The sequence below is a fragment of the Danio aesculapii genome, chromosome 14 (genome assembly GCF_903798145.1).
Source record: "Danio aesculapii chromosome 14, fDanAes4.1, whole genome shotgun sequence".
NCBI lineage: Eukaryota > Metazoa > Chordata > Actinopteri > Cypriniformes > Danionidae > Danio > Danio aesculapii.
In genome coordinates this window covers 13,692,681-13,718,095 of record NC_079448.1, presented here as the reverse complement: position 1 = coordinate 13,718,095, position 25,415 = coordinate 13,692,681, and the positions used below count along the sequence as shown (strand labels likewise).

Sequence of the window (25,415 nt, the reverse complement as noted above, 5' to 3'; positions counted from 1 at the left end):
AGTTGTACAATTTTTAAATCCATTCAGCCCATCTCCATGTTTGGTGGGAGCACTTTTAGCTTAGCTTAGCATAAATTATTGAATCAGATTAGACCATTAGCTTCTCACTTTTTATTTTTTTTTACCAAATTCAAAAAAGACTTGACAATTTTCCTATTTAAAGCTTTATCAAAACATTACTTCTGTAGTTACATCATGTACTAAGACAGTTACTATTTTGTAGGGCAATATGGCTAGGAACTATATGAATGACCTATTTTGGCCTTAAAAACAGCAATTTTCCTTTTTCTAATGGTACTTTCTAATGGTACTAGGAAAATGATTGAAACTCATTTTGAGCAAGATGCTAATGGTCTATTTTAGTGGTTCTCAAACTGGAGGAACTGCTGAATAATTAAGGTAAAAATATGAACACACTTTTAACCCTTAAACACGTGCGATAACATCGATATGATTAGTAAATTGATTTCAATAGGCTAAACCTTTTATTTTAATTTTTAAATGTTTATGTATTGTCATCTGAAGCTAATTTCCTTCCCATAATTGTAACAGTTGTTGGGGGTGTATCCCATATTTTTATTTTCCAGTGTTGACCAGTATAGTTTAATCATTTGCTTTTCTGACACGCAAAGCCTACTGTATTACGCAGTAAGCAGATCTAATTCCTAATTTAAATATGTAAATCCAATTCATATATTTAAAATACAAGTTAATGTTTAGATTTCAAAGACATACAAATAAGTCATATATAGATGCAACATATATTTCAAAATTCATCAAAAAGAGTTTATATACCAATACAATGACATATAGCCTATATTTATGAAGTCCAAGGAACATTTCCAGGTTTTGATGAATAGGGTACTATATGATAATACTTAACATTTAAGTACAGCAGTTTTCGTTTTACTTTTTAAGAACAGTGCCATTTTTAATTACCTTAAAAAAACATTTTAGTTTAAATGTTGACGTTTTATGTTATTTTTTTACCTGTAAGCACTGTACGGTGTTAATGTTCCAACTATTTATAATTGTTAAAGTGGCTGACAATAATAAATATTCATAATAATATGAATTAATTTGCCTTGTTTTTGAACTGTGCACAGCTATAGCTGCTTAATTAGGCTTACTAGGCTACTGTATTTCGATACCGGTCATCATGATGGTACTTGGAAAGATAGTTTTTTCTGAGGTGGTACTTGGTGAAAAAAGTTTGAGAACCACTGGTCTATTTCAATTCAGTGATTCATGCTAAGCTAAACATGCTCCTGCCAGACAAAGATCAGCTGAATTTGAAGCTTTTTTTTTACTTGAAAAATGAGCCAAACAAAATTGAAGAGAAATACCAACCATGTGCATTATGAGAAAAGCAACAAAACAAAAATCAAAGAACCAGACTCCTTTTTAATATCCTTAAGAGCAAATATTAATAGTTTTTTACTGAATGAAGCCTGATATCGGTTCATTCCACAAGTGTTCATCAAACACTGACATTTCTCCATACTTTCAGCGATAACGATGCTGATAATCCACCCACACATCAGGATGTTTCTCAGCTTCAACATTTAATCACCATTAAAAGTCTGAATCTCCAGCTCAGACAAGATGTTCCTGAAAAATAAATGAGAAACAGACCAAATCAATTTTATTCTTGACTTTCCTTGCTGGACTGACTATTCCATAAAAGCAGCATTTACTTGTGTTCCTCCGAGAGCTCAAACTCCTCCTGGACCCTCTGGATGAGTTTGGGGGTCTCTGACAGACAGAAGGCGGCTGAGATCTGCACCAGCTCCACTGCCTGATTGACTTGACCAGCCTCCTTCACACTAGTCAAGAACTGATTCAGCAGCTCCGCACTTCAGACACCACAACACAACTCCGGTTAGTCAGCCCATCCGCACGTCAACAAACACTCATTTATTCGACAATCATTGGTACAAATGTCTATCTGGGTATTTAAAAGGTGCCATAGAATGAAAATCAGGATATTTAAACATTTTATATGAGTGTCCGGGCCAAAATCAGCACCAAGACAGAGTTTTATGACTTCATAGCAGTGTTTCCCAACCCTGTTCCTGGAGGCACACCAAGAGTACATATTTTGGTTGTCTCCCCTATCTGACCCATTCATTTCAGGTTTTGGAGTCTCTTCTAATGTCCTGCTGAGTTGATTCAGGTGTGTTTGATTAGGAAGAGGTTGAAAATGTGGACTGTTGGTGTGCCTTCAGGAACAGTGTTGGGAAACTGCTTTATAGGACATTTACACATTAAGAACACCTAAAACTATTACAAAATCACACAATCCCCTTCCCTTTGCTGAATGATCATTTTAAAATGATCCAAAGACACCAATTTCATTCCAACTTGAGAGCTGCATGCATAAAAACCTTCTAATCCAATTCAGTTCGAACAAAGGGAACAGAGGGAGTATAACATTTTTAAAACAGGGAAAACGTTTCCAGTTGTATAAGAGAGCAGAGATTTGAAGGCAACTTCCCCATGATGGCCTTGTCAACAAGCTTTTTTTTCCTCCTCGTCGAAAGAGGACCAAGCTACTCTTGTCCAATGATGAGTTGAAGGTTTACAGTAAGTTATGAATCTAGGTATATAACTAGGCATGCTTGAATAACATATTCAGTACATCGAAATTACATGTCCTCATGTTAATCCCAAAAGTGGAAAATCCTAGTGGAAAACAGGCCAATCAGAACAAAAACTCTGACAATCCATATGGGAATATTTAATATGCGTACTTCAGGCAGCGTTTTGATTGGTGTTTTATCCACGTTTATGCATCGTGTCATATCACTAAGCTCTTATTGTGGTTTTTCTGAAGGACAGCATTACATTTTACTGAACTCATCCGTTTATGGAGGTTGATATTTATTCCTGCCCGTGTACTCATTTAGGTTAAACATACAAAACATCTTTGTAGTTCCCTTTTGTGGATTATAATTATAATTAAATTATAAATTAGCCTGCATTTCACCCAAAACATGACTCAAGAAAACTAGATTACTTTGGTGACAAAGACAGCTCACTCACTCCTAGCTAAAAAAACCCTTTTCACCTCGTCAGTTGAAAAGGTTTAAGGAATCATAATAATTTTTGATGGTCCACTCCTCCTCTATATGCGCCAGACATGGTCTAATGCAATGTAAGTTGCTCCATAGAGCTCATTTAACCAATGTCAAATTAGCCAAATTTTTCCCTAATAGAAGTGATGCCTTTCATCGCTGTAAGCAGTCTCCATCTCCATATGTTCTGGAGTTGCCCTCAACTGAAAAATTTCTGGGCCTGTGTCTTTGACACACTTAATAAATCTATTAACATAAATCTAGACCCTAACCCAGGCATGGGCAAACTCGATCCTGGAGGGCCGGTGTCCCTGCAGAGTTTTGCTCCAACACTAATCAAACACACCTGAACACCCTAATTAGTGTCTTCAAAATCACTAGAAAGCTACAAGCAGGTGTGTTTGATTAGGGTTGGTGCAAAACTATGCAGGGACACCGGCCCTCCAGGATCGAGTTTGCCCATCCCTGCCCTAACCCCTTGACGGCCCTTTTTGGTATTTCAGAGAGAGTTGACTTGACTGTTGCATCTCGTCAGGTTATTGCTCTTTCTACTCTTTTTAGCTAGACGAGCCATTTTTATCAAATGGAATCAGGTGATTCCTTCATCACATGACATGTGGATCAGAGAAATCTTTAGTTACATAAAACTTGAAAAATTAAGATGTTTACTTGCAGGAAGGCTCAAATCTGAACCCTGTTTTAGACTATATCAAAGGTTTACCCTGTTCAGCTGATATCAGATCTAATACACAGTAATTTATTGGAAAGAGGAAAATTGACTCCTTAATGTGAACTTAGAAAAAAAAATAATCTTTTTGCTCTTATTGTAAACTTGCTCATTTATTATTTTTTTTTAAAGAATTTATTTAAATTTTATTATTTAAAAAAAATTCTTTCAGAGGATATGTTTGTTTATAATTCATACATTTTATTTATTTTATTTTGAGGGGATAGTGGGAAAAAAAAGACAATCTGTAGTTTTTCCTGTGTTGTATTGTATACCATTGTGTATTGGCTTGTTAAACACCAATATAAAAATAAAATAAAATAATTTTGAAAACTGAGGTATGGTTAATTTGCACATGGGCATTTTAGAGTGCATAATGCTGTGTGTTTGTTCGTGCACGCTACGTCAAACAGCACATATATACACGACCCTTCTAAATATGGTAATATCAGACCTTTCCATCCTAGGATGAAATATTAAGGTTCTAAATAGGCTTGTAAATGGTTTCTGAAAAAATTTTGCACTTAAGCCACATACTTGCCATGTAGATATCAGAGGAGAATTTAACATTCCATCAATGCATTCTATGGCACTCTTTAAAACCTTCAACACTAAAACAACGCACTACAATTCTACTTTTTTCCTCTAGCAAATTTGCAATGTTTACATGGAGCAATTGTGACTACTTCATAGAATTCTGAATGAAGGAAATCTTTTTTGCCTCAGATTTGCAAGAAAAAGAGGCCGGTAATGAGCAAAATGTACTTTGTTTAATTTTGCTTAAGTAAACTGAATATTTGAAATGTGGGTACTTTTATAATCTATAATGATCACGAGACATGACTAAAAAAAATTGAGATCTAAACTCAATTCTGAGGACAAATGTAAAAAAGCGGAATGTTAGTCACAAGTAAATCAAAAGAATAACATTTATAGTAAAAGAAAAAAAAAAAATACATGAGCAGAATGTCACTATGGAGGACTGTAAAACTTTTCTATACAGACAGTGACAATCTAGATGAGAATTTCTTTAACAAAAATCAGCTAAAGCTAAAAAATCATCCACAAACCATCTCCAAGCATGTCCATATTGCCCTGGCATTTGAGTCGCTTTGCTGATCTTTAAACCCCTGCTAAAATGAGAATAGTTTTATTGCTTTATTAAATGACATTCAAAAACAATTTAAACATTTAATTATGTCCATTTATTTGTTCATTTTAGTTGTGATTTATTTCTACACATTTTAATGCTTCAATTAATGAATTGATCATTTGATTCTTCATTTTATTTCTAACCGGCCTCCTGGTCCTCCATGTCACTTGTTCACACAAATAAATAAATTATATAAAAAAAATAATAATAATAAAAAAAAAAATAAATAAATAAAAAAACTTTCAATTCCAATAATATTTTTTATCTGGAGAAAGTTTTATTTACTTTTATTCCATTAAGACTAAAAGAATTAGGTCTAAGGTCAATAATATTAGTCCCTTTAAGAAATAATTTTGTTTATTGTCTACAGAACAAACCACTGTTGTCCAATGACTTGCCTAATTAACCTAACTTGCCTATTTAAACTAATTAACCTAGTTAACGCTTTAAAGTGCACTTTAAGCTAAATACTAGTATCTTACAAAATAACTTGCAAAATATTATGTATTGTCAAAGAAATCAGTTATTAGAAATTAGTTATTAAAACTATTAGGTTTAAAAATGCATTGATAAAATCTGGTAAACAGCACTTGGGAAGTATTTTGAAAATTAGAACAAGAATAAGACTAGAAGAAGAACAAACTCCCCATCTTCCCTTTACTCCTCTTTCCGTCGTGAGTCTAGTTAAGTTAAGGTGCATCGCAAAACTTGTCAACACGACTACAGTTTCTGCCGTCTCCAACTTGAACTACCGGACTTCACTTCATCAGCAGCCTTAGATACGTCACTTCAAGAACCAACCAACCACCAGCGAACACTCATGTGGGAATCCAGCTCCACGGAGGGATTTCACCACATCACTAAGGAACGCAAGTTGCCATTGCTGAACTGGTGTATGATCTGCTAATCACGTTAAATGATAAATAACCCCTTTTAAGACACAGTGATGATTGAATTGAATATTTGGTTCGCTTGGTTAAGTTTTACATCCTATCTCTCCTAAAATCTTCTTTTCCTTCTATTCCTCGTCTGCAACTGGTATGAATGCGTGTGTGTATGTGTGTTTGTGCTAGTTTTGTTTGTAGTCAATAAAGTCTCTTTTGTATTTAAGTGAAGTGGCCTGTGTATAGTTATAAATCTATTGCCTTATACCTAGATCTTGTTACCTTGCTTAAGTATTAAAGTGTTTTTACTATATTTCGAGTAGCAATGTTCATTTTGGAGTCAACAGCACTGTCAATTCAAAAGACCGGCGAATGATTCAGTTCAAAAGAGTTGATTCTTTTGAAGCTGCTATAAATTCTGTTATATTCCCTTTTGAGCTAATTTAAAGTTAACGCACTACATAATTGTGTCTTACGTGTGCGAGGCCCTACAAAACCATAATAAGCCTAGAAATGCCATCAGAAATCCCTGCTCAAAAATACTGCGGTCCTGTTCTCTTACCTGGGAACTCTGTTGTGGCTTCTGAAGAGTTTCAGCATTTCCCTAAAGAAGAGAAGCTTATAAGTGATGCGCTGAACTCAAATTCTGTAGATCTTGATGAGATTACAGATATCCACGAAGGAGCTTACCAGGCTTCTTGTCTCCTGTTAGCAGCTAGTAGAATAATGGTGGTGTCAGAGAGAGAACTGGCTGTCCAGCTCATCATGACCTTGCCTCGCTCATTTGTGTCATACATTTTCATTATGTCCAGCGCGCAATCAGCAAATGACTCCTGCACCTGGACAGAAACACAAATGTGCATTAGAGATGCTTTAACTAAAAATAGGGGGCTTCATTATCCAACAAATGACAGAAGCAACATTTGTTGAAGTCAGCCAACACTGATCATGTGAAAAATAAAATCCTCCAGCTGGGTTTAGCATAATGTAATACCTCTGGACTGTGCTTCTCTCTTGCCATAAGTGTCAGCACTTCCTCCACCAGCTTCTGTCTGTTGCCATGACCCAACTGTTTCATATCTGTGGAACGAGAAATTATTATTGACACTTTGAATCACACATGTGAATGCATTGCCAAAATAAACGATGGTCAATAAATCTAGCAAAAACAATGTTAAAAAAATAAACAGATGTAGAATAAGAACTACATTAGAGAGTGCAATTGAACACTCAATAGCAAATATGTAAAAATAAATACAAATAAATCAATCACCTTTCCATATTTTTGGGATGAGATCTAATCTGCTGTCGGTATCAAGCGCTCGCAGTAGATCGAACATGGCATTAGAGCTGGGATAGTAAACCTGCAAACCGGATCATACATCAGTGGCTCCATTTACACTTTTCATGTCATGTGTTGTTACTGTTGACACACTTCCTCTCCATATGCACCAGACACATTCTTTTAATGATTCCATCTTTTTAGGAAAACAATGTGCATTCTGAGTGTGCTTCATGCAGTGAATGGGCCTAACAAACCACTTGTACAAGACATACCCTTTCCTCTCTGAAAAAGTGTTTGTCCCTTTACGGATTTCTTATTTTTTTGCAGGTTTGCCACACTTTAATGCTTTAGATCATCAAACAAATATAAATATTAGTCAAAGACAACATAAGTAAACATATTATGCAGTTTTGAAATGAAGGTTCTTATTATTAAGGGAAAAGCCCTGTGCGGAAAAATGTATTTGCCCCTGTTAATACACCTTCATTCTTGTTTATCACACCTGAGTTCAATCTATCTAGCCACACCCATGCCTGATTACTGCCACACCTGTTTGTAATTAAGAAATCACTTAAATAGGACCTGCCTGTCAAAGTTGACCATAAGATCCTCAAAAGCTAGACATCTTTCTCTAATATTTACATTTCTTTGATGATCGGAAACATTAAAAAGTGTGAAAAACATGCAAAAACTTAAGGGGTTTCACATACACCACATTTTTAATGCAAAAAACACCTGTTAAACTACAGTATTTTATCATGGCTCCTATAGACTGCTGCTCTCTTTTGACTTAAAGTGCTTCTTTTGGATAAAAGCATCTGCTAAATGAATAAATGTAAACGTCCATCATTGGTTTAACCGTTCCATTTACACTTTGCCACATAAACATGTTTTGTTATAGGTTTAATGTTTCACATCGCTTTCTACAGAGGTTTATATGATCATATTGCAATCTTAAATTCAATTCAGAGGGCTGTGGCTCCTCATTTTTCTACACACAAACAGTTATTCAATCATAAAAAGCACACAAAGCAGCCAGATGTAAATACTCCTAATACATTTCATCATTGTTCACGTGAAACAGTGTGTGACTATTTTCCACTCACTGAAGGAACGAGATCTCTGTACCACTTCAGCACTACATCAATGTTCTCCATCATACAAAGCAGACTGAAGAACCATGCACTGAAACAGAAAAAAAAGATAGAAGAGATCAACAAACTACATTAAGTATGGTCAATGATTTTATCAAGAAACACCTTTTTTGGCAATAGGCTCATTTTACAAGTCACCTAGAGTTAAACAGCAAAAGTAGGGGTCAACCTGTCCATGCTCTTTTTCCTCAGTGTTTTTTTTCTCTACTATTTTTTTATGCTAGTGGTCACCCTTTACGTCTGTATGCCTTTTTTACAAATATTTTCATATAAAATTTAAACTTTATGTGATGCTGCTAGGGGTGTAACGGATAACGGTTGATACATGATTCATACGGATCACAACCCACGGTTCAGAAAACACGTGGCCTGCAGATTAATACATTTGTTTCCTGGTAGATTAATCCTATATTTGTAATGATCACAGACAGACAGACAGAGAGACAGACAGACAGACAGAGAGAGAGAGAGAGAGCCTCTCGCTTCATTCAAATCACATGCATGAAAGCATTTAGGCTTTCCTGTAAAATATAAATGTCGACAAAAGAAGTTGTGGTGGGTTATTCAGGATGTGGTGGGTTTCATTTAAGTTGTGTTTCAATAAAGTTAGGTGTTTTCTGTCACTACTTGTTTAGCCTGCATCAATGTATTCAATGTAAACTGCACAATTAATCATTAAAAGATCGGGATCTCAACACCCACGCAACATGAATTATAAATGATGGTGATTTGTATATGTTTATTAATCCTTCAAATCGCCGCATTCAAATTGGTGTTTGAAAAATGCAAAAATCAAGAAAGAAAACCAGTCTTAAGTCTTTTGAGTTAGTAAGGAAGTTACAGTCAAATAACACAGAAGTACTGGGATAACAGTTTAGAGTTTATATAAAACCACAGATGTTTATGGTAAAGATTAAAATCACCGTCAAATGCATTTAAAGGCGCTCAAAAATGAAAGTTGTAGGCAGCAATTACATTCTTTAACCAATAGGTGGAGACAACCAGCCATCAAAAATATGCCACTGAATAATTCTTAAGAAGAATTTAAGCTTAATGAGTGAATAACTGAATAATTTATTGAAAATGAGAATAGAAATAAATATGGTTTGTACAAATTATAATGTTAGATTAATACATTTTAGCGTCATCAGCAACAGTAGTAGGAACTGTGATTTTTTTTTTCAAAAGTGTCTTGCAGTACTGTTTTTGTAATAAATGGAAAGCAAATTACATTTGTCTCCTGCACTTTATGGCTGATCTGAAAAATGGTTCAATCCGTGACTAAAAAAAACCATAATGTGATCCGAACCGTTGCACCACTAGATGCCGCCATTTCAGTGATGCACATTAGCATAAATTGGTATATTACACCCATTGTACCCCGGATCACCCATTGTACTCAGTGTTCTAGCTGCTGCCATCAGGACGTTGTTTTAGAGTTCCTATTTTCAGGACAAATAGAACTAGAAATTCTTTTATAATGGTGGCCATTAAGTCATTAAATGGGTCCAGGGGGGAGGGAGATGCACCCACATAATGATGTATTGGCAATGTTGTGTGGCAATATTTTTTTAATGTGTACAAGGAACTTTGCCTGTATTATGGCACCTTGCTGCAATTTTAGTTTCCCTAAACGGGATAAAAAAGTTGAGTCTGAGTCTGCTAGTTGTTTAGTTATTTTTATGCTCATATGTGATGCTACTGCCTGCACACTACATAAGCTTCTTCGATTAGTAATGTTATATTAGTGAAAACATTCTGGTCAGAAAATAGCCTGTAATATCAGTGTAATCGCAAATATTTTTTAAAGTTTTTGAATTTAAAAGGTCCTCAAAAGGTCTGGGCATGGCCTGGGTTATGTGCGTTTTGATAATTTTCCCATTTAAAGCTCGACTCATATGCAGTGACACTGTGTACTAAATAGGGCTGTGCGATTTGGGGATTTCGATTTGGTTTGTGATTTAATTTTGTAGTCAAGCTTCAGCTCAATAATCTGTATCGTAGCTTCTTACTGCTAAAAGTATTAGTTAAAAAAAAGAACTGAAAAGATATTAACTGACTTGCTACTAGATTGAGTGTCACTGGCAATACTTTCAGTCGTTTTCACTCCTTATGTAGCCGCCTGTAGTGCTTTTTTAGGTGCTGGTGTTGTATTTCCTCATGCTGTGGCAACAGTTCTTTCAAATTACCTGTTTTTGTTCGCTGTCTGTGACTTTGAAACCCAAATATTTCCATATTAACGATTTCTTGTTTTTCTTTTATATTAATTTGTGTATTAAGGCTTTTGAAGTGGCAAATGCCATCATCCCACTCGTCCGACTGTTTGTTTGTTTGTTTTTTTATTGTGGGTGTTCTGCATAGTTCGGTTGTTCAATTCTGATTGGGCAGACCGAAAAGAAGATTCGATTGACTAGTAAGAATATCACACACAGACGGCAGTCACGTATTAGCTCTAAGTGGAGGAAACTAATTAATACATATATATTTTATATCACAACCTCTAGCGATTTAGCTAATCGCGACTTTTTAAATCGTGATTGTGATTCAATTTCGATTAATCGCACAGCATTAGTACTAAAGAAAATGAAAAGTTGCCATTTTCTAGGTCATCATAGATAGGAACTATACTCTCATTCTGGTGTAATAATCAAAGAACCATGATGGCATACATAGAAGCAGCAGGCGCAATGATATTACCCATTAATATTACCTATAATATTGGCCTAAAAAAAATACCACCTTTATATTTTCCGCCAGTCATAGTATAAGATGCAACTACAAAAGAGGCAAGTTTTTAATATAAAATTTATGAAAATCATTGTCATAACCATTCATATTATAGTTTTGATGTCAATGACTTTAATCACGGAAATTGAAAAATATTTATCATTCATCTAAACACGAAAAAAAAATGTTTGTGCTAAACAGGCTTCCTATCAGCTCTCTCTCTATTTACTCACTAGTAGATGCTCCGCTGGAAATCACTTCCCAGAAATCTCCAGTTGTCTCCAACCCCCAGCAGCTCATGAACCCTGTAGGCCTGCTCCATGTCTTTAGTGTCAAGACACTGTAGATAGAGATGCCAAACAATGTCACATATCATACAAACAAGGCCAAACTAACACACCAGGGTTTACAAAGCTTGTTTACTTACAATCCTCATAGCAGTGGTGAAGAACTGAGCTGGAAAAAAAGAAGAAATGCCAGAAGAAAAGTCATTTAACAATTTATTTAGTTACTGTTGTCCTAGGCCCTTTTAAAGCCATCAATTGCTGCCCGTAGTATGTGACTTTAAAATTTCTGCATATTGAAATTTACATCAGCATCAGTTTTGAGTCCTATTTACAAAAATTTGTTCCCACCTTCCATGCTAGACTCATCATTTAGACAGTGGTCATCATCTGGATTTCAATGCTTTAAAGACCTGTATGCCGATGACGCAGCTTCGAAAATAAATAAAGTGTAACATCCCACATCATTTTTTTTTAGATGTCTTCAGGTCCGTAGTTTTGCTAGGGAAAAATTCCTTCAATTCCCTACCCTCCCCCTATCTTCTCTTTAGATAATCTTACTCTTAATTTTAATAATAAAGGATTGATCTCCATATTATACTCTAAACTCATGTCTCTGAAAGAATATAATGCAGATAAATTTAAATCCAGATGGGAAGATGAACCGGGTGTAAAACTACCCGACTTTATGGGAGGAAGTGCTCAGAAATATCCATGCATTATCATCATCTGTTGGGTTAGGGCTTATACAATTCAAAGTGTTACACATGGTCCATTTAAGCAAGGTACGGTTGGCAGGAATGTACCCTGGATTAGATGTGTTTTAGATGTTCCTTTTCTCTAGCTGATTTGACACATATGCTTTGGTCTTGCCCTAAGTTTAAATGATTATTGGACATTGATTTTTAATCTTTAAATGAGGACCTGGGGGAGACATTACTGCCCTGTTCCTCAATAGGTATATTTGGAACTATGAGTGACACCAAGACCATAACTTTATCAGCTACTCAAGAAGGGCATTATTGCTTATACATCTTTATTAGCCCGCAGAAGAATCCTATTATGCTGGAAATCCTCAACACCCCCATCTTTGACAGCTTGGTTTAAAGATGTGACGTCTTTTCTAAAACTAGAAAAGATTAAATACACACTAAGGGGTTAGGTGGACAGGTTCTAAACGTACTGGGAAAGAATTCTGAAACAATTACCCTGCTGTTAAATAATCTGTACATCTCTTTGTATCCACTTCATGGTGTTTTTTATCTTTAATGTAGTTTGTCCTGCAAATTTTATTCATTCTTTTTTCTTCCCCTGTTATTTGTAACAGTTTTTTTTTTTTAATTTATTTATTTCTTCCATCATCACTGTAACGTCATGTCATGCATGACTCCAGACTGTTTAATTATTGCATTTGACCCTAATTATTGTGTTTACCTTCCTGTCATGTTCGGGTCAAATCTGACTGATTTACAACTTAAATCACTCATAAATATTGTGTTTTACATCTGGTTGCCTCAAGGCCTTGTGATATCCTCCACACTATGCACTTGAACATATAAAAGTGATGATCCCCTCTTTCATTGAATTTTGAGTGTTTTAATCAACCTTGTTACACCTGTGGTGTTCCCGGTCCTAACCCCATCCCTAAACCCAATCATCATTGGGGAAAAGCAAATTGTACAAAACTGTATGAATGAGATCATACAAATTTATATGGATTAGCTAACTAAACCAATAAGTTATGAATTGCCAAGAAAGTGCTGGATCCTCCAACGTGAATCTTCCTGATAAAACAGTGTATCATATCTTCACACAGACTAGGTGTCTTTTATGTGAATCCATCTACTGCATGTGCGTCTTTCTTTCTTTTCTTATTTTATTCTTTTTGTTTATTTATTTATTTCTCTTTCTCTGGAAAGAAGCACAGAGAAGGAATCTTGTTCCCTTTCTTTCTTTCTTTCTTTCTTTCTTCCAATCTCGGAGTCTAGCAGGAGCACTTTTAGCTTAGCAACAATTATTTTATTATATTTGATCGTTATCTCGCTCAAAATTGACCAAAGTATAACGAGTGCTAGTTCTGTGTCCATGCTCGCTGTATATACCCTCAGTAACTATTCCCTTTATTAATACACTTGAAAGACTAAAAATTCGATCACTCTGAACACAGGAAAGGATAGCATTTTGTTTGTGCTTTGCAGGTTGATAAATCATTCAGATGGATTTCAATTTCTTTGGTCAGACCCTGTGATAGTGAGCTGTCTGTTAGTAATGAAACAAAGTATTTTGATTTCTGTCATCTATTGTTCATTTTGTAATATATTTTCAGCTCCTCTTTTTATTTTTCATTGTAGTTATTTTATGTCTAATTTTGTAAATTCATGTTAAACACTACTTTGAGACATTGTTCAGAGCTAAATAATGTTGAATAAAAAAATTGGTGGAGAAAAATGATTTTTGTGCTAATATAAGAGCAGTTAAAACAGACCGGTTGATTCTGACCGGGAACACTGAAGTAAGGGGCAGGATGTGAACACGACAGGAGGGTTAAGCTACCTTGGTATGTTCAGTTCTTGGGGTGGGACTTGGGTTAAAAAAAAATAGAAAGAAGGAAACTGTAATGTTTGTTTTATTGTATGAAAACGTTATTTGCCTTCAATAAAAAAAAAATCTTTGTTTTGAAGGTCCTCTAAAATAGGTTAAATCCAGTATAAAAATCTCAATGTACATTGCAGCATGAGTGTCTGAAACAGTTTGTTCAAGCATCGGGTCTTAAAGGGATGGTTCAACCAAAAATAGGTCATTTATTTCTTCTGTTCTACAACATTTCTTCTACATCTAATTTCATTACAATTGTATCACATGTAAAGGCATCTTGTGAGTTAGTTTATTCGTCAATTGCCACATCAGCAGGTTGTGGCTATTTCATGGCAAGAACAATATAGATAAGACATTTTACATAACATAACCTAATAAGAGATTACACTTTTACTGTTATAATAAAAACATTAGATATACTCTTTCAGTTCTGATTCATGATAAATAACTTGAAAGTCATCTCTGTGATAAATTTTTTAAAACATCCATCAAAGAGCTCTCAGTATAGAAGACAAGAATATATACTTGTCAAGTAGTCTATAAAAATGATTTTTTTTACAGTGTTTAAATATTGGTGGTGTACTATACTTCAATAAATACAAATGAGTCAACCTAGGCTAGAGGGAACAATTCGGCATCTTGTAGAAATAGTTTGGTTATGCCTGGTCTCAAATTAAATCTGAAGATTATCTTTCATATATGCTTGGTCTTTTGCAGTTTATTATTTGTACAGGTAACATGCCTTGGATGTACTTATTATAGTTGTTTATTTATTATGTGTTTACTGCCCATTGGTTGAGGTTATATTGTGTGCTTGTGTGTTTCTCTGCCTGCTTGCTAAGTAGAGCTGATTAGGCCCAGGTGGTGCTCATTAGCATGAGTGTGCTGCAGTGAGAAGAGCAGTGTGCATCAACCCCAGCGAGGTCTGCTTCTCCAGACTTGTGGTTGCAGGGTACTTTTTGTTGATTGGTTGTTTACTGTGGAAAGTTTATTAAGCACAATTTAACTTATGTCCTTTGATGAACTTTGCTGATTGCCTTGTGTTGTTGGACTTACAGGCAGTGTGTCTGTCTTCTTTGTGTGGTATTTAAAAGGTAATTGTATCGTTTCTTTGTCTGACTTTAAAATGTTTTGTTTTACAAAAGAAAGCCGTAGGGAGAGGGTACCATTTTTAATAACTATTGTTAATTTAATAGTAAGGGAGTTGAGGAATACCTTTTGAAGGTTATTTCTTTTCTTTTACCTGTACTAGGTTATTTAGTACTCCTAAGCTAGTTCCTATTTTGGTGAGTCCTTTTCCTTAAGACTTGTGCTTCCTATGTTGTTGATTTAATGAGAGAATAAAAGATTTAGGTTTACTCATCTTGTAGTTATTTCACATTTCTGAAGCAGAGGACTGAAGTTGTCCCTTAGTTTTGTTTATTTAACCTTTACCCAATTCATTAATTTGTTCTGTTCCCTAGATTATAGATATACTTTATTATTTTTCCATCCCTAGACAAAATGGGGAAGGTACGTAATGGTACAGTTGCCTCATTCCACTTGTCTTTTTTTCAGATATATTCAGAGACAGTTAAACACTCACTCTGAGAAATTGCTTTTTGCTGCCTCATCTGTTAGTTCATTACCTCAAAGACCAACCTACAGCATGGCATAGAATCCAGTAGAAAATAACGGTCTACATTTTACTTTTTATGTTTATACTCTTTCTTATCATGGTTACTATAGAGTGGTCAAATTTAAAACATTCAAGTGCTTGAACACAATATTTAAGGACTGTCCGTATTAAAAAGTTTTGGTATTGTCTTTTGTATTTGCTCTTAACCTAAATGTATTGCACAAGCTTCAGCTGTAAAAATTGAACTCTCTCTTGAGATCCTAAAACCAAAAACATTGTTTAACAACCTCATCATACAAGTAGTTAAATACAAGAGACACAAGTGTGGGTATTGAGTAATTAGAAAAATCAAAACAAAAGCACATACCATCATCAGGGTCCTGAGGAGTAAAGCTCTTTCCCGACACCTCATTCATCACTTCCACTAAAACATCAGTTTGAGTCTGAACTTGGGGACCTGCAAAGCATTATGGGAAATGACCACATATTCCTGCAATTTAATTAAAGATTGAGCCATTTTATATAGTACCTGATTTATAAAATATGGAGAGCAGGTGATTGTAAGAGGCCAGACTGGGCTCTAAAAAAAAAAAAGAACCAAAACATTATATAGCAAAATATATATTGAAGTGTATAAGCAGATAACACAATTCCTGTAAAAAACGATCCCACAACACACCGATAGACAGAACTTTCATCTCACTGATCACAGGAAAGGCCTGTGATCTTCCCAGAGCACCACAGCGTCTCAAAGACTTCAGGACGGCATTCAACGTCAGAAGATTCGGCTTGACCTTTTGTTCTGCCATCTGCTTTAAAAGATCCTTCAAAACAAGCACACACACTCTGAGATTGTGTAAAGAAACTATTTAAAGTTTTATTTCACCCAAAATTGTATTACTGTTATTAATTATTATAAATTTTTGTTATATGAACAAAGCATATTTACAGGTTTTTTTAATGAGTGTTTTTGGAACTTTGTATGATGAGGTTCCTTTTCTGGAATTATAACATTTTGGGGCTTTGGACCCTTTCCACATGACGCCACGCAGTGCATCATTAATTCCGCCTACACAGAACTCCCCATTAAGAACTCAACCAGTCAACTGTATATTTACTACAGATACGTGTAGACTGTGACTACAGCTGTTTTTTTTTTTGTTGTTGTTGTCTGCATTCAATGCGAGACAAATGACTTAAAAAAAAAAAAAAAACAGATAAGCCAGATTTTTTTTGAACAGAGAAAATGGGACTTTAAATGGAGTTTATTGCTTTGTGTGGCTGTCTTTACTACAGATACTACACATACACAGTAATTACATACAGTTTAACAAATTATAAAAATAGATGTTTTTAAATATGAAACAGATTCTAGAAACATACAGTTGAAGTCGGAATTATTAGCCCCCAGTTTATTTTTTTCCCCCAATTTCTGTTTAACAGTTTTTTTTTCCAACACATTTCTAAAACATAAGTTTTAATAACTCATTTCTAATAACTGATTTCATTTATCTTTGTCATGATGACAGTAAATAATATTTGACTAGATATTTTTCAAGATTCTTCTATCTTCTATACAGCTTAAAGTGACATTTAAAGGCTTAACTAGGTTAATTAGGTTAACTAGGCAGGTTAGGGTAATTAGGCAAGTTATTGTATAATGATTCTTTGTTCTGTAGACTATCGAAAAAATCTATAGTTTAAAGGGGCTAGTAATTTTGACCTTAAAATGGTTTTAAACAAATTTTAAAAAGGGGGGGCTAATAATTCTGACTTCAACTGTATTTGTTTTTAGTTTTCTGTCCCTGATTAGGGACTTTAATGGGGAATTTGCTGCAAAAATGTCTATAAGATCTTGTGAATTCTATCTGTTTGCAATAAACAACTTAAATATAAATAATAAGGTTTTATTGAGATGTGTAATTCGTGATTGGATAGTAGTCGACCCGATTGAGTAGCTTTACTTGGACAAAGCAAAATTAAGACTTGTTTAAAATGTTTTAAGACTTACAACACAATATTTTAGTGAATTTAGGACTTTTTAAGGCCTAAAATATAGTTTTTAAAAATTTAAGACTTAGCGAACACCCTGTTGTCAGCATTTGTCAAATAAAGATTTCAGATGTTTACACGAGTGCTGAAGATTTTGTGTCCTGAAGAATAAGTAATAAATAAAACTGTGGGTGTTTTACTGTGGTTGTTTACAGTGTACAACTGATTCACAAACACATTCATATTATTCACATTCTACTACAGTTTTTTCTATATACTGTAGGTATTTTATTTACGAACATAAAACATTTATGTCTATTTAATATTAAAACTATTTACAGGTAATATGAGAAGATTTAATGAAGAATTTTACTCTTTATTTTTACTCTATAGTGGTGGAACATTTACTATAACAGATAATATAAATATATATTCTAGCAACGTTAAAAGTAAAAATAAATCCATTATTGAAAAAATTCACTTAAGTGAAAAGGTTAGCTAACACACTTTCCTTGACAAACAATAGCTCAGTCTTATTCTTAATAAATTAAACAATCATTTTCAAACTCAGAAAGCAGCCCAGTATTGAAAGAGGAACATTTGGATACATGCCTAATAGTGTAATAATCATAACATCCAATGTTAATATTTTCAGTCAGCAGATCTTCCAGAGAAGTATCCCATTAACTCAAAGGTAAACTGGAATTAAAAACACATTGCAGTAAGGCGGATAAATGAAATGAGGTTATTGTGAAGGGGGTCTACTGGTGTCTGCAGAGGATGAGGGAGCTTTTAGCGTTCATCAAAATTATCTTAATTTGTGTTATAAAGATAAACAAAGGTGTCAGGAAATTGGAACAACATGAGAATAAGTAATTAATGACTGAATTTTTCATTTTTGGATGAAGTAATCCTTTAAGTAAGTGACTTTATAACTATATCTAACTTGCATACCAGTATCAGTTCCCATTTTTCATTGTACTTCGGTCGTACTGCTGGGACAGCTGCAAGCAAGGCATTGAAGATGTGGACATCAGCTAATAAAAAAAAAAAAAAAAAAAAAAAACAACAAGTGTGTGTTTGTTACTTTACTGATCCATATAATCTTATAAACTGTAAATGTATTTGTATACTCACCTGTAAGTCGGTTGTTGAGCAGGTCAGTGTAGGTGCTGAATGCTTGGGCGTAAGCGGCATGCTGTGAAATCAAATGCATTTAGTTCCATTCTGGTTTTAAACTAAACAAATAAAAATAAATGAGCAGAAGTTCCAGTGTGCGTTACCTTCACCATGCCGCGGATCAGAGCGCTGTATGAGCGTGTGTTCGGCTCTGACAACAGCCCAAAAATTCTCTCAGCGTTATTATTCTTTCTGAAGAAGAAACAAAACAAAATTACAGATCAAAGTTGTTGTTTTTTAAAATCTATTATGCTCACCATGATCACAATTAACTTATGAAAATACTGTGCATTAAAATTAGTAATTCTCTCAAAGATTATTACAATTTAAAATAACTACATTTGAAGTCAGAATTATTAGCCCCCCTTTGAATTTTTTTTCTTTTTTAAATATTTCCCAAATTATTTAACAGAGCAAGGAAATTTTCACAGTATGTGCGATAATATTTTTTCTTCTGGAGAAAGTCTTATTAGTTTTATTTCGGCTAGAATAAAAGCAGTTTTTAATTTTTTAAAGACCATTTTAAGGTCAATAATATTAGCCCCTTTAAGCTATATATTTTTTCCGATAGACTACAGAACAAACCATCGTTATACAATAACTTGCCTAATTACCCTAACCTGCCCAGTTAACCTAATTAAGCCTTTAAATGTCACTTTAGGCTATATAAAAGTATCTTGAAAAATATCCAGTAAAATATTTACTGTCATCATGGCAAAGATAAAATAAATCAGTTTTTAGAAACGGAGTTATTAAAACAATTATGTTTAGAAATATGTTGAAAAAAAATCTCCCTGTTAAACAAAAATTGTGGGGGGGAGGTGAGATAAACAGGGGTCTAATAATTTAGGGGGGCTAATAATTCTGACTTCAACTGTATGTTTCTAGAATCATAAAAACATCTATTTTTATAATTTGTTAAACAGTTATCAAATGTTGAAAATAGTTAATATTGTTAAAATCATGAAGCATTTCACTATATTACTGTTTTCTGACTGACTAAAGGCTTCATGTGAAAAATGTAATTTTGAAAAAATTATTAATCAGGTTTAACTCCAGCTAAGAGTTTTATCTTCCCCGTTCTGTTATCACTCACTTCCAGGAGGTCTTCAGCAAATCAGAAGCCTTGGGTGATCTTCCTTTTTTAGTTTGTGTTTCATCCTGGATGTCTTCCTAGGGGTTTTACCATGGGTAAGGGGGGTGAAAGGCATAAAATTAAAAAATTAAAAACAATTGAATTTCATCTAGAGGCCTGTTGCACAAAGCCAGTTTAGTTTGAGCAAACTCTGATGTTTTAGGCTCAAGAAGGTAACTTAAGCTACAGTACATGGCCAACCTGGAAAGTAAAACTTAACCAATCAGCTGTGCGTAAAGTGACATACATATCTGATGAAACAAAGTCTCTCCCAGTCCAGCATATTTTTTTGCTCAAAATTAAAGCTCCAAAATGTTTACATGAAAAGCATTGTTGAGTCACAAAGCTTATTTTGCTGCTTATAATTTATTAAAATCAGTTTGACTTATTTGCACTGATACAATTATATTTTTTCTTTGTTTTCTTTTCAAATATTCTGATATCAATATCTCTGATATAACATAAAAGACATAATAAAACACTCATGATATAACATGATATAACATAAAAGTGTATTGCCTTGACTCTCATAAGAAATTAATCAAACTGAAGATCTCATACTTCATCTTCAGATGCATACGATCCAGAGTTAAATCACAAACTCTGGATTAAACGCCAAGTTTACAGAGAATGTTTATGTGTTATGCGTGAGTTGTGAAACCATATAACCAAGGGCCCATTGTGGAATGGAGGTTATGTGAAAACTAGTAACTTCAGGTTTTCTGTTCCAGAATGGGAGGCATGTCAAACCTGAGAAAGCAGGGTAAGTCAAGTCCTCCTATTCCGAAATGAAAATCCACATTTCAGGGATAACATACTTAAGGATTTCATTAACCTTCTTTCTTTCTTTGTTTGGGTTGTCAACTCAAAACTTACTCTGTTTGTTTGACTACTTCTCCCTGAGCTCCCTGAGAGTCTTTTCATGGGTATTTGGCCACTTTAAGTGAGAGAAACTCTCATCATATCACACAGAAACTGAATCATTTTAACAACAACCCATCAAATTAAATTGATTGATTACTATAATTTATTTTTTGAAGAATTGTGGCAGAAGTGTAACAATTATCCAGTAATATATGCTTAAAAGTAGTACAGTACTTAATATAGTGATAGTATTATACAACATAGTAATAACAACAACATTAATAAGGAAATTGTATTTTATAGGCTAATTCCACATAACTGCACACGGTTGTTCTTTCCTGTTTTAATTTATATAATTTTGATAGATATTTCAAAAAACAAAATGAATAATAGTAAAATGAATATGACACCAACAGCCAGAAGTAGTAGAATTACTAACAAGAATAGTAGTAATTATAAAATGTATTTGTCTTCATTACTTAATAAATTGCTGTTAAGTTTCATGCTATTGATTAAATGGACAAGATTTATGATAACTAAAATTTATATTACAATTAAAGTGCATTTCAGAAAACAGAAAAGCAACATAAAAAGCATTTCATAGGGCCCTACTGTGCACATCGTGATCAAAAATTGTCACCAATGCAACAGATCAACTTAAACATTGTCTTATGATGTGATGTTTCCTACCATTTCCTCATTCCGCTGTTCCGCTACAAAAGTCTCCTGTACAGGATCAGCATCTCCATATAAACAGATCAGATCTAACAGATCATTGGTCACGTCCAAAGACACTGATGTGCCTGCACAGAACACACTCACCATCAAAAATCCAGTGACGCTGTTAAACCAAACACATATCTGCCATAACATCACTCAAAAAGTCTCAATCCTGTGCGTTCTCACCAGCCTGCAGCAGTTGGTCATATAAATCCACAGCAGCTTTGACTTTCCTCAGCTCAATTCTTTCTTTGAGAGCCGCTTCAGACACATCCTCCAACTGAGCTTCCAGAGTCTCTGGCATTAAACACTTCCAAGGGAAGATAAAAATATATTATTTAAAATACACAAACATGACAGCCCTTTTAAGCAAACTAAATGGGGGGAATCAACTCACAGGAATATGGGGCTGTGCGTAGTCTTTCTCAAAGTATTTTGGATACGTATTGATAAAATATTTGGCTGCATTTCTGCCGGACTCCTGGGAGAGGGAAAATATTTTCTGTGTAGGAGAAATAAAGACGTCAGTGTTTGTTTTCATGTAATGCACAGCTTTGTGAACACTATTACATATTGCGGTACATATATAATAGCCACACACAAAGGCATACACACATATACAATACATATACAATCATTGTTTCAATGAATAAAAAGCTAATAAATGTACACAATTGTTGCAAACCGTACAAATAAATTAGGGATGTACCGAAATTAAAATTCTTGGCAGAAACCGAAAAACAGGAAACCAAGGCTGAAAACCGAAATACTGGAATAAATTATGCCAATTACTAGTACCATTGCATTTATGGCTATGTTTCTGATTGTTTCTGATGTTTCTGTACTAACCTTACTAAAATCAAGGCATTGCGATTGCACAAATGAATTTAAAAAAAAAGTATTTTACCCAATAAATGCATAGATAATATCCACACATTTTTAGATCAAATGAGAATCAAAGCGATAAAAAATTAAAAAATTAAAACGATAAAAAAAAAAAAATACAACAAATATTTGTTTGAGCCCGAACTAAAAAAAACAAATTTAAAACCATTTTAGTATCAGTTTTACTTAAGTTGCAGACTCATTTGATTATGTATAAATATCATTATATAACTCTATTGTGTAAATATTGTTATACTACAGGCTTATATCACAGGCAACTGTCATCTGAGTGCACCTGTAAATACATGGATGCCACTTATCCTGGAGCTTGAGAAGCATACAGTTTATTTGTGATCTATAAAATTTGTAAAATAAAACATTACAGGTTAAGGAAAAAGCATAGCAGGAATTTGCCGGGGGCAAATATATATATATATATATATATATATATATATATATATATATATATATATATATATATATATATATATCATCACCTTGGAATTATAAGGCTCTATCTGCATTCTAAATGATTTTGAGATATTGAGCTTCAAAGTTTTTGCATTCCATAAAGCCAACAGTATGGTGTAACATTTGTTTTTTTTTTTAAATAAAAAGTCTTAAAATGTAAACAACTTATTAAAATAAATCCCATAATGAAAATAAGTTGTCATTTAAAAAATACAGAGTTTCCTCTAGGATTTTTTCCAGCTGTGGCGGCAGCCTTTTACACAGATCCATCAACTACCTGTGGTGTTTTTTCAATGACAAATGTCATGAGCGCAGTATTACAAGTCGAGATCGCATTTATGTAACACGAGCATGCGGATCTCTGCTTATGCGCAGATTTCCTCTGTTCTTGCAAAGTTTTTGCACGCCCCCTTAAATATATGCAGCATAAGTGCAGATTTTCTTGTGCGCTCTCAAATAAATGCTGCTGAAATGTGATTTAGTGTGTTTATGTAACAGGTATGTCTCCAACATTTATTAGATTGGCCAGGAATATTTATGAATGTCTCCAATAGACCTTCAGAGCAGAATTAATGCGTCCTGAAGTAAAGTGAAACGGCTATAAACTCCAGCAAGATAAAGTCATTGCAAGCAAAACCATAGACCTTTATCTATAAATAAAGTATAATTATATAAACTGTGTTCATCTTAACTGAAAGCGACGTCGTGTTTGCTAGCCTCATGCATCACGCACCTGTCAGTCAGTCAGTCAGCATGTCACCTTAAAGGGTTAAACAAATAACGTACAGCACTACTACGATTACAGAAAAGTTCACGAGTTATAATTCACTTACATTTTAATACATTTTGGTGCGATTATAACCCGCTATTAAAAAAAAATAACGGAAGAATGATAGTAGCAGAAACCATGCAATATATACTCACTTTTTATAACTAGATAGAATAGACAGAGAGAGATTGTTCTAGGCAACAGCGGCTAATCAGCTGCGCGCTGCAGACACAGCCGGTGTGAAAAACAAATGCCTGTGTGCTACGCATGCGCAGTTTCTACAACTTAATCTCACAGCAATTAACAGTAACTTCTGATTTAGTCGCTAATTCGTATGAATTCATATAATCTCATTCATACAATTTTGTATGATTAGCTTATAGCCCAATGAAGCTTGCAGACAACACATGCAAGCTGTGGTTTCTGTTTGCATCATCACAAAATACAGTTTTTAACTGTGTTTTTTTTCAGTGATAAAATCTTTCGTATGCACTTTTGGGCTATTTTCAGCTGAAAAATTCTGATGGCCGAAATTTCAGTGAATCCCTAAATTAAATAAACTAGCATCATGAAATAGAACAGTCAGATAACAATTTGAAATTTGCGTATAATTTAAAAATCAGTTTACAATTTTCAAATTTACAATTTAAAAATCAGCCTATAAATTATGCACTCATTAATTGGGCTTATGACTTAAAACCTGTAACAATATTAAAAATAAGAATAAGAATAATAACAACAATAATAATAATTGTGAGTCTAGTTGTGTGAACGAAACATGTTTAATGGCAAGTTCAATTATAAAGTTACTTACAAAATCTGTTGATGTTTTTGGAGTGAGATATGGATCATCCTGGAGTCTGTAATCTGATGCAGTTGGATCCTTTAGCACAGACACACAATAACAACACTCGATTGACATTACATGACATTGTGCTTTTAAAATGAATATTTGCATCATCAGATTAACATACCCTTTTCACAGTTGATGCCAGTGCCTGCAAGACAGCCTCTTTACTCCTGATAAAGACATTAATTACTCATTATTACTACGTTATTACTACTAATTCTTATGGATTTTAGAAATAGAAATCAGTTGAGGTGAATTAATGAGTGGTTTCATTAGTGTGGTCATTTCTGAATTGTACATACCATGTTTTCTTCTTTGGAATGACTACTTCCTCTAAAACAAACAAAAACACAAGCTTGATTAAAAGATACATATTTCTGAAAACACATTGATGTAACTTATAATTCATAGAGACAGAAACTAATCGTCCAACCTTGTGAAGAAACGGCAGGTTGTTGATATGCTGTAAAACTCCTGTAAACAAACAACATAAATACCATGTTTAATAAAAGCGGATATGATGATAATAATTTGCAGACACGATATGACAGATACAGCCCCTTGAAATGACCTAGAGATAACCAGTCATTTATGTAAAAACGTGGATATTACAAAAATTAAATGATCAATAAGGCCCTGGTAATTATTTTTACATTTATCTTACCTTTTAGGCCATGATTTCTGCAGATGAATGCGCAATATTTTGCTACTCTTACAGGCATGATGCCTGAGAGCTTGCGAACAGGAGGACGCCATGACACCCAAGCGTGTGCCTGAAAATAATTTGGTTGCACGTTCGCAGCGCTTTTAATTCCATCTCTTATAACAAGTCACAAGCGTCCTGCAAGAGGGCGCTTGGACGCTCAAAACGCGATTACTAAGCATCCGGTTGTGATTGACCGATCATGAGCAGCGCTGAGAAAAGTATCAGTAACCACGTGGCCAACATTATCTACGTTTTATTTTATTCGCACGTTTGTACTGCAATTTACGTTAAAACAATGACAGTTGGAAACTTCAATATCAACTGACTTTATTAAATCATT

The 25,415-nt window shown here is 34.1% G+C and overlaps 1 protein-coding gene across 1 annotated transcript; it reads right to left on the bottom strand.

The window, feature by feature from the left end:
- Positions 1-1,384: 1,384 nt before the first annotated feature.
- On the bottom strand, positions 1,385-25,133 carry ptcd3 (pentatricopeptide repeat domain 3). The gene is made up of 24 exons (XM_056472564.1): positions 25,034-25,133; positions 24,803-24,843; positions 24,672-24,702; positions 24,494-24,539; positions 24,334-24,402; positions 21,792-21,896; positions 21,581-21,704; positions 21,365-21,477; positions 19,772-19,848; positions 18,780-18,867; positions 18,634-18,694; positions 18,451-18,533; positions 16,184-16,328; positions 16,034-16,084; positions 15,872-15,961; positions 11,435-11,463; positions 11,241-11,347; positions 8,233-8,311; positions 7,115-7,205; positions 6,836-6,921; positions 6,532-6,680; positions 6,404-6,445; positions 1,698-1,856; positions 1,385-1,611 (listed from the first exon to the last, which is right to left on the bottom strand). The coding sequence occupies exons 1-24, from the start codon at positions 25,123-25,125 to the stop codon at positions 1,566-1,568; spliced, it is 2,004 nt and encodes a 667-aa protein (XP_056328539.1). The 5' UTR covers positions 25,126-25,133; the 3' UTR covers positions 1,385-1,565.
- Between the last annotated feature and the right edge of the window lie 282 nt (positions 25,134-25,415).

Coding starts and splice junctions, on each gene's coding strand:
- ptcd3 (XM_056472564.1), bottom strand. CDS start 25,125: ATGGCGTCCTCCTGTTCGCAAGCTCTCAGGCATCATGCCTGTAAGAGT. Junction 7,206..8,232: donor ACAGAGATCTCGTTCCTTCA/GTGAGTGGAAAA, acceptor TCCGGTTTGCAG/GTTTACTATCCCAGCTCTAA. Junction 6,446..6,531: donor AACAGGAGACAAGAAGCCTG/GTAAGCTCCTTC, acceptor TCTCTTCTTTAG/GGAAATGCTGAAACTCTTCA.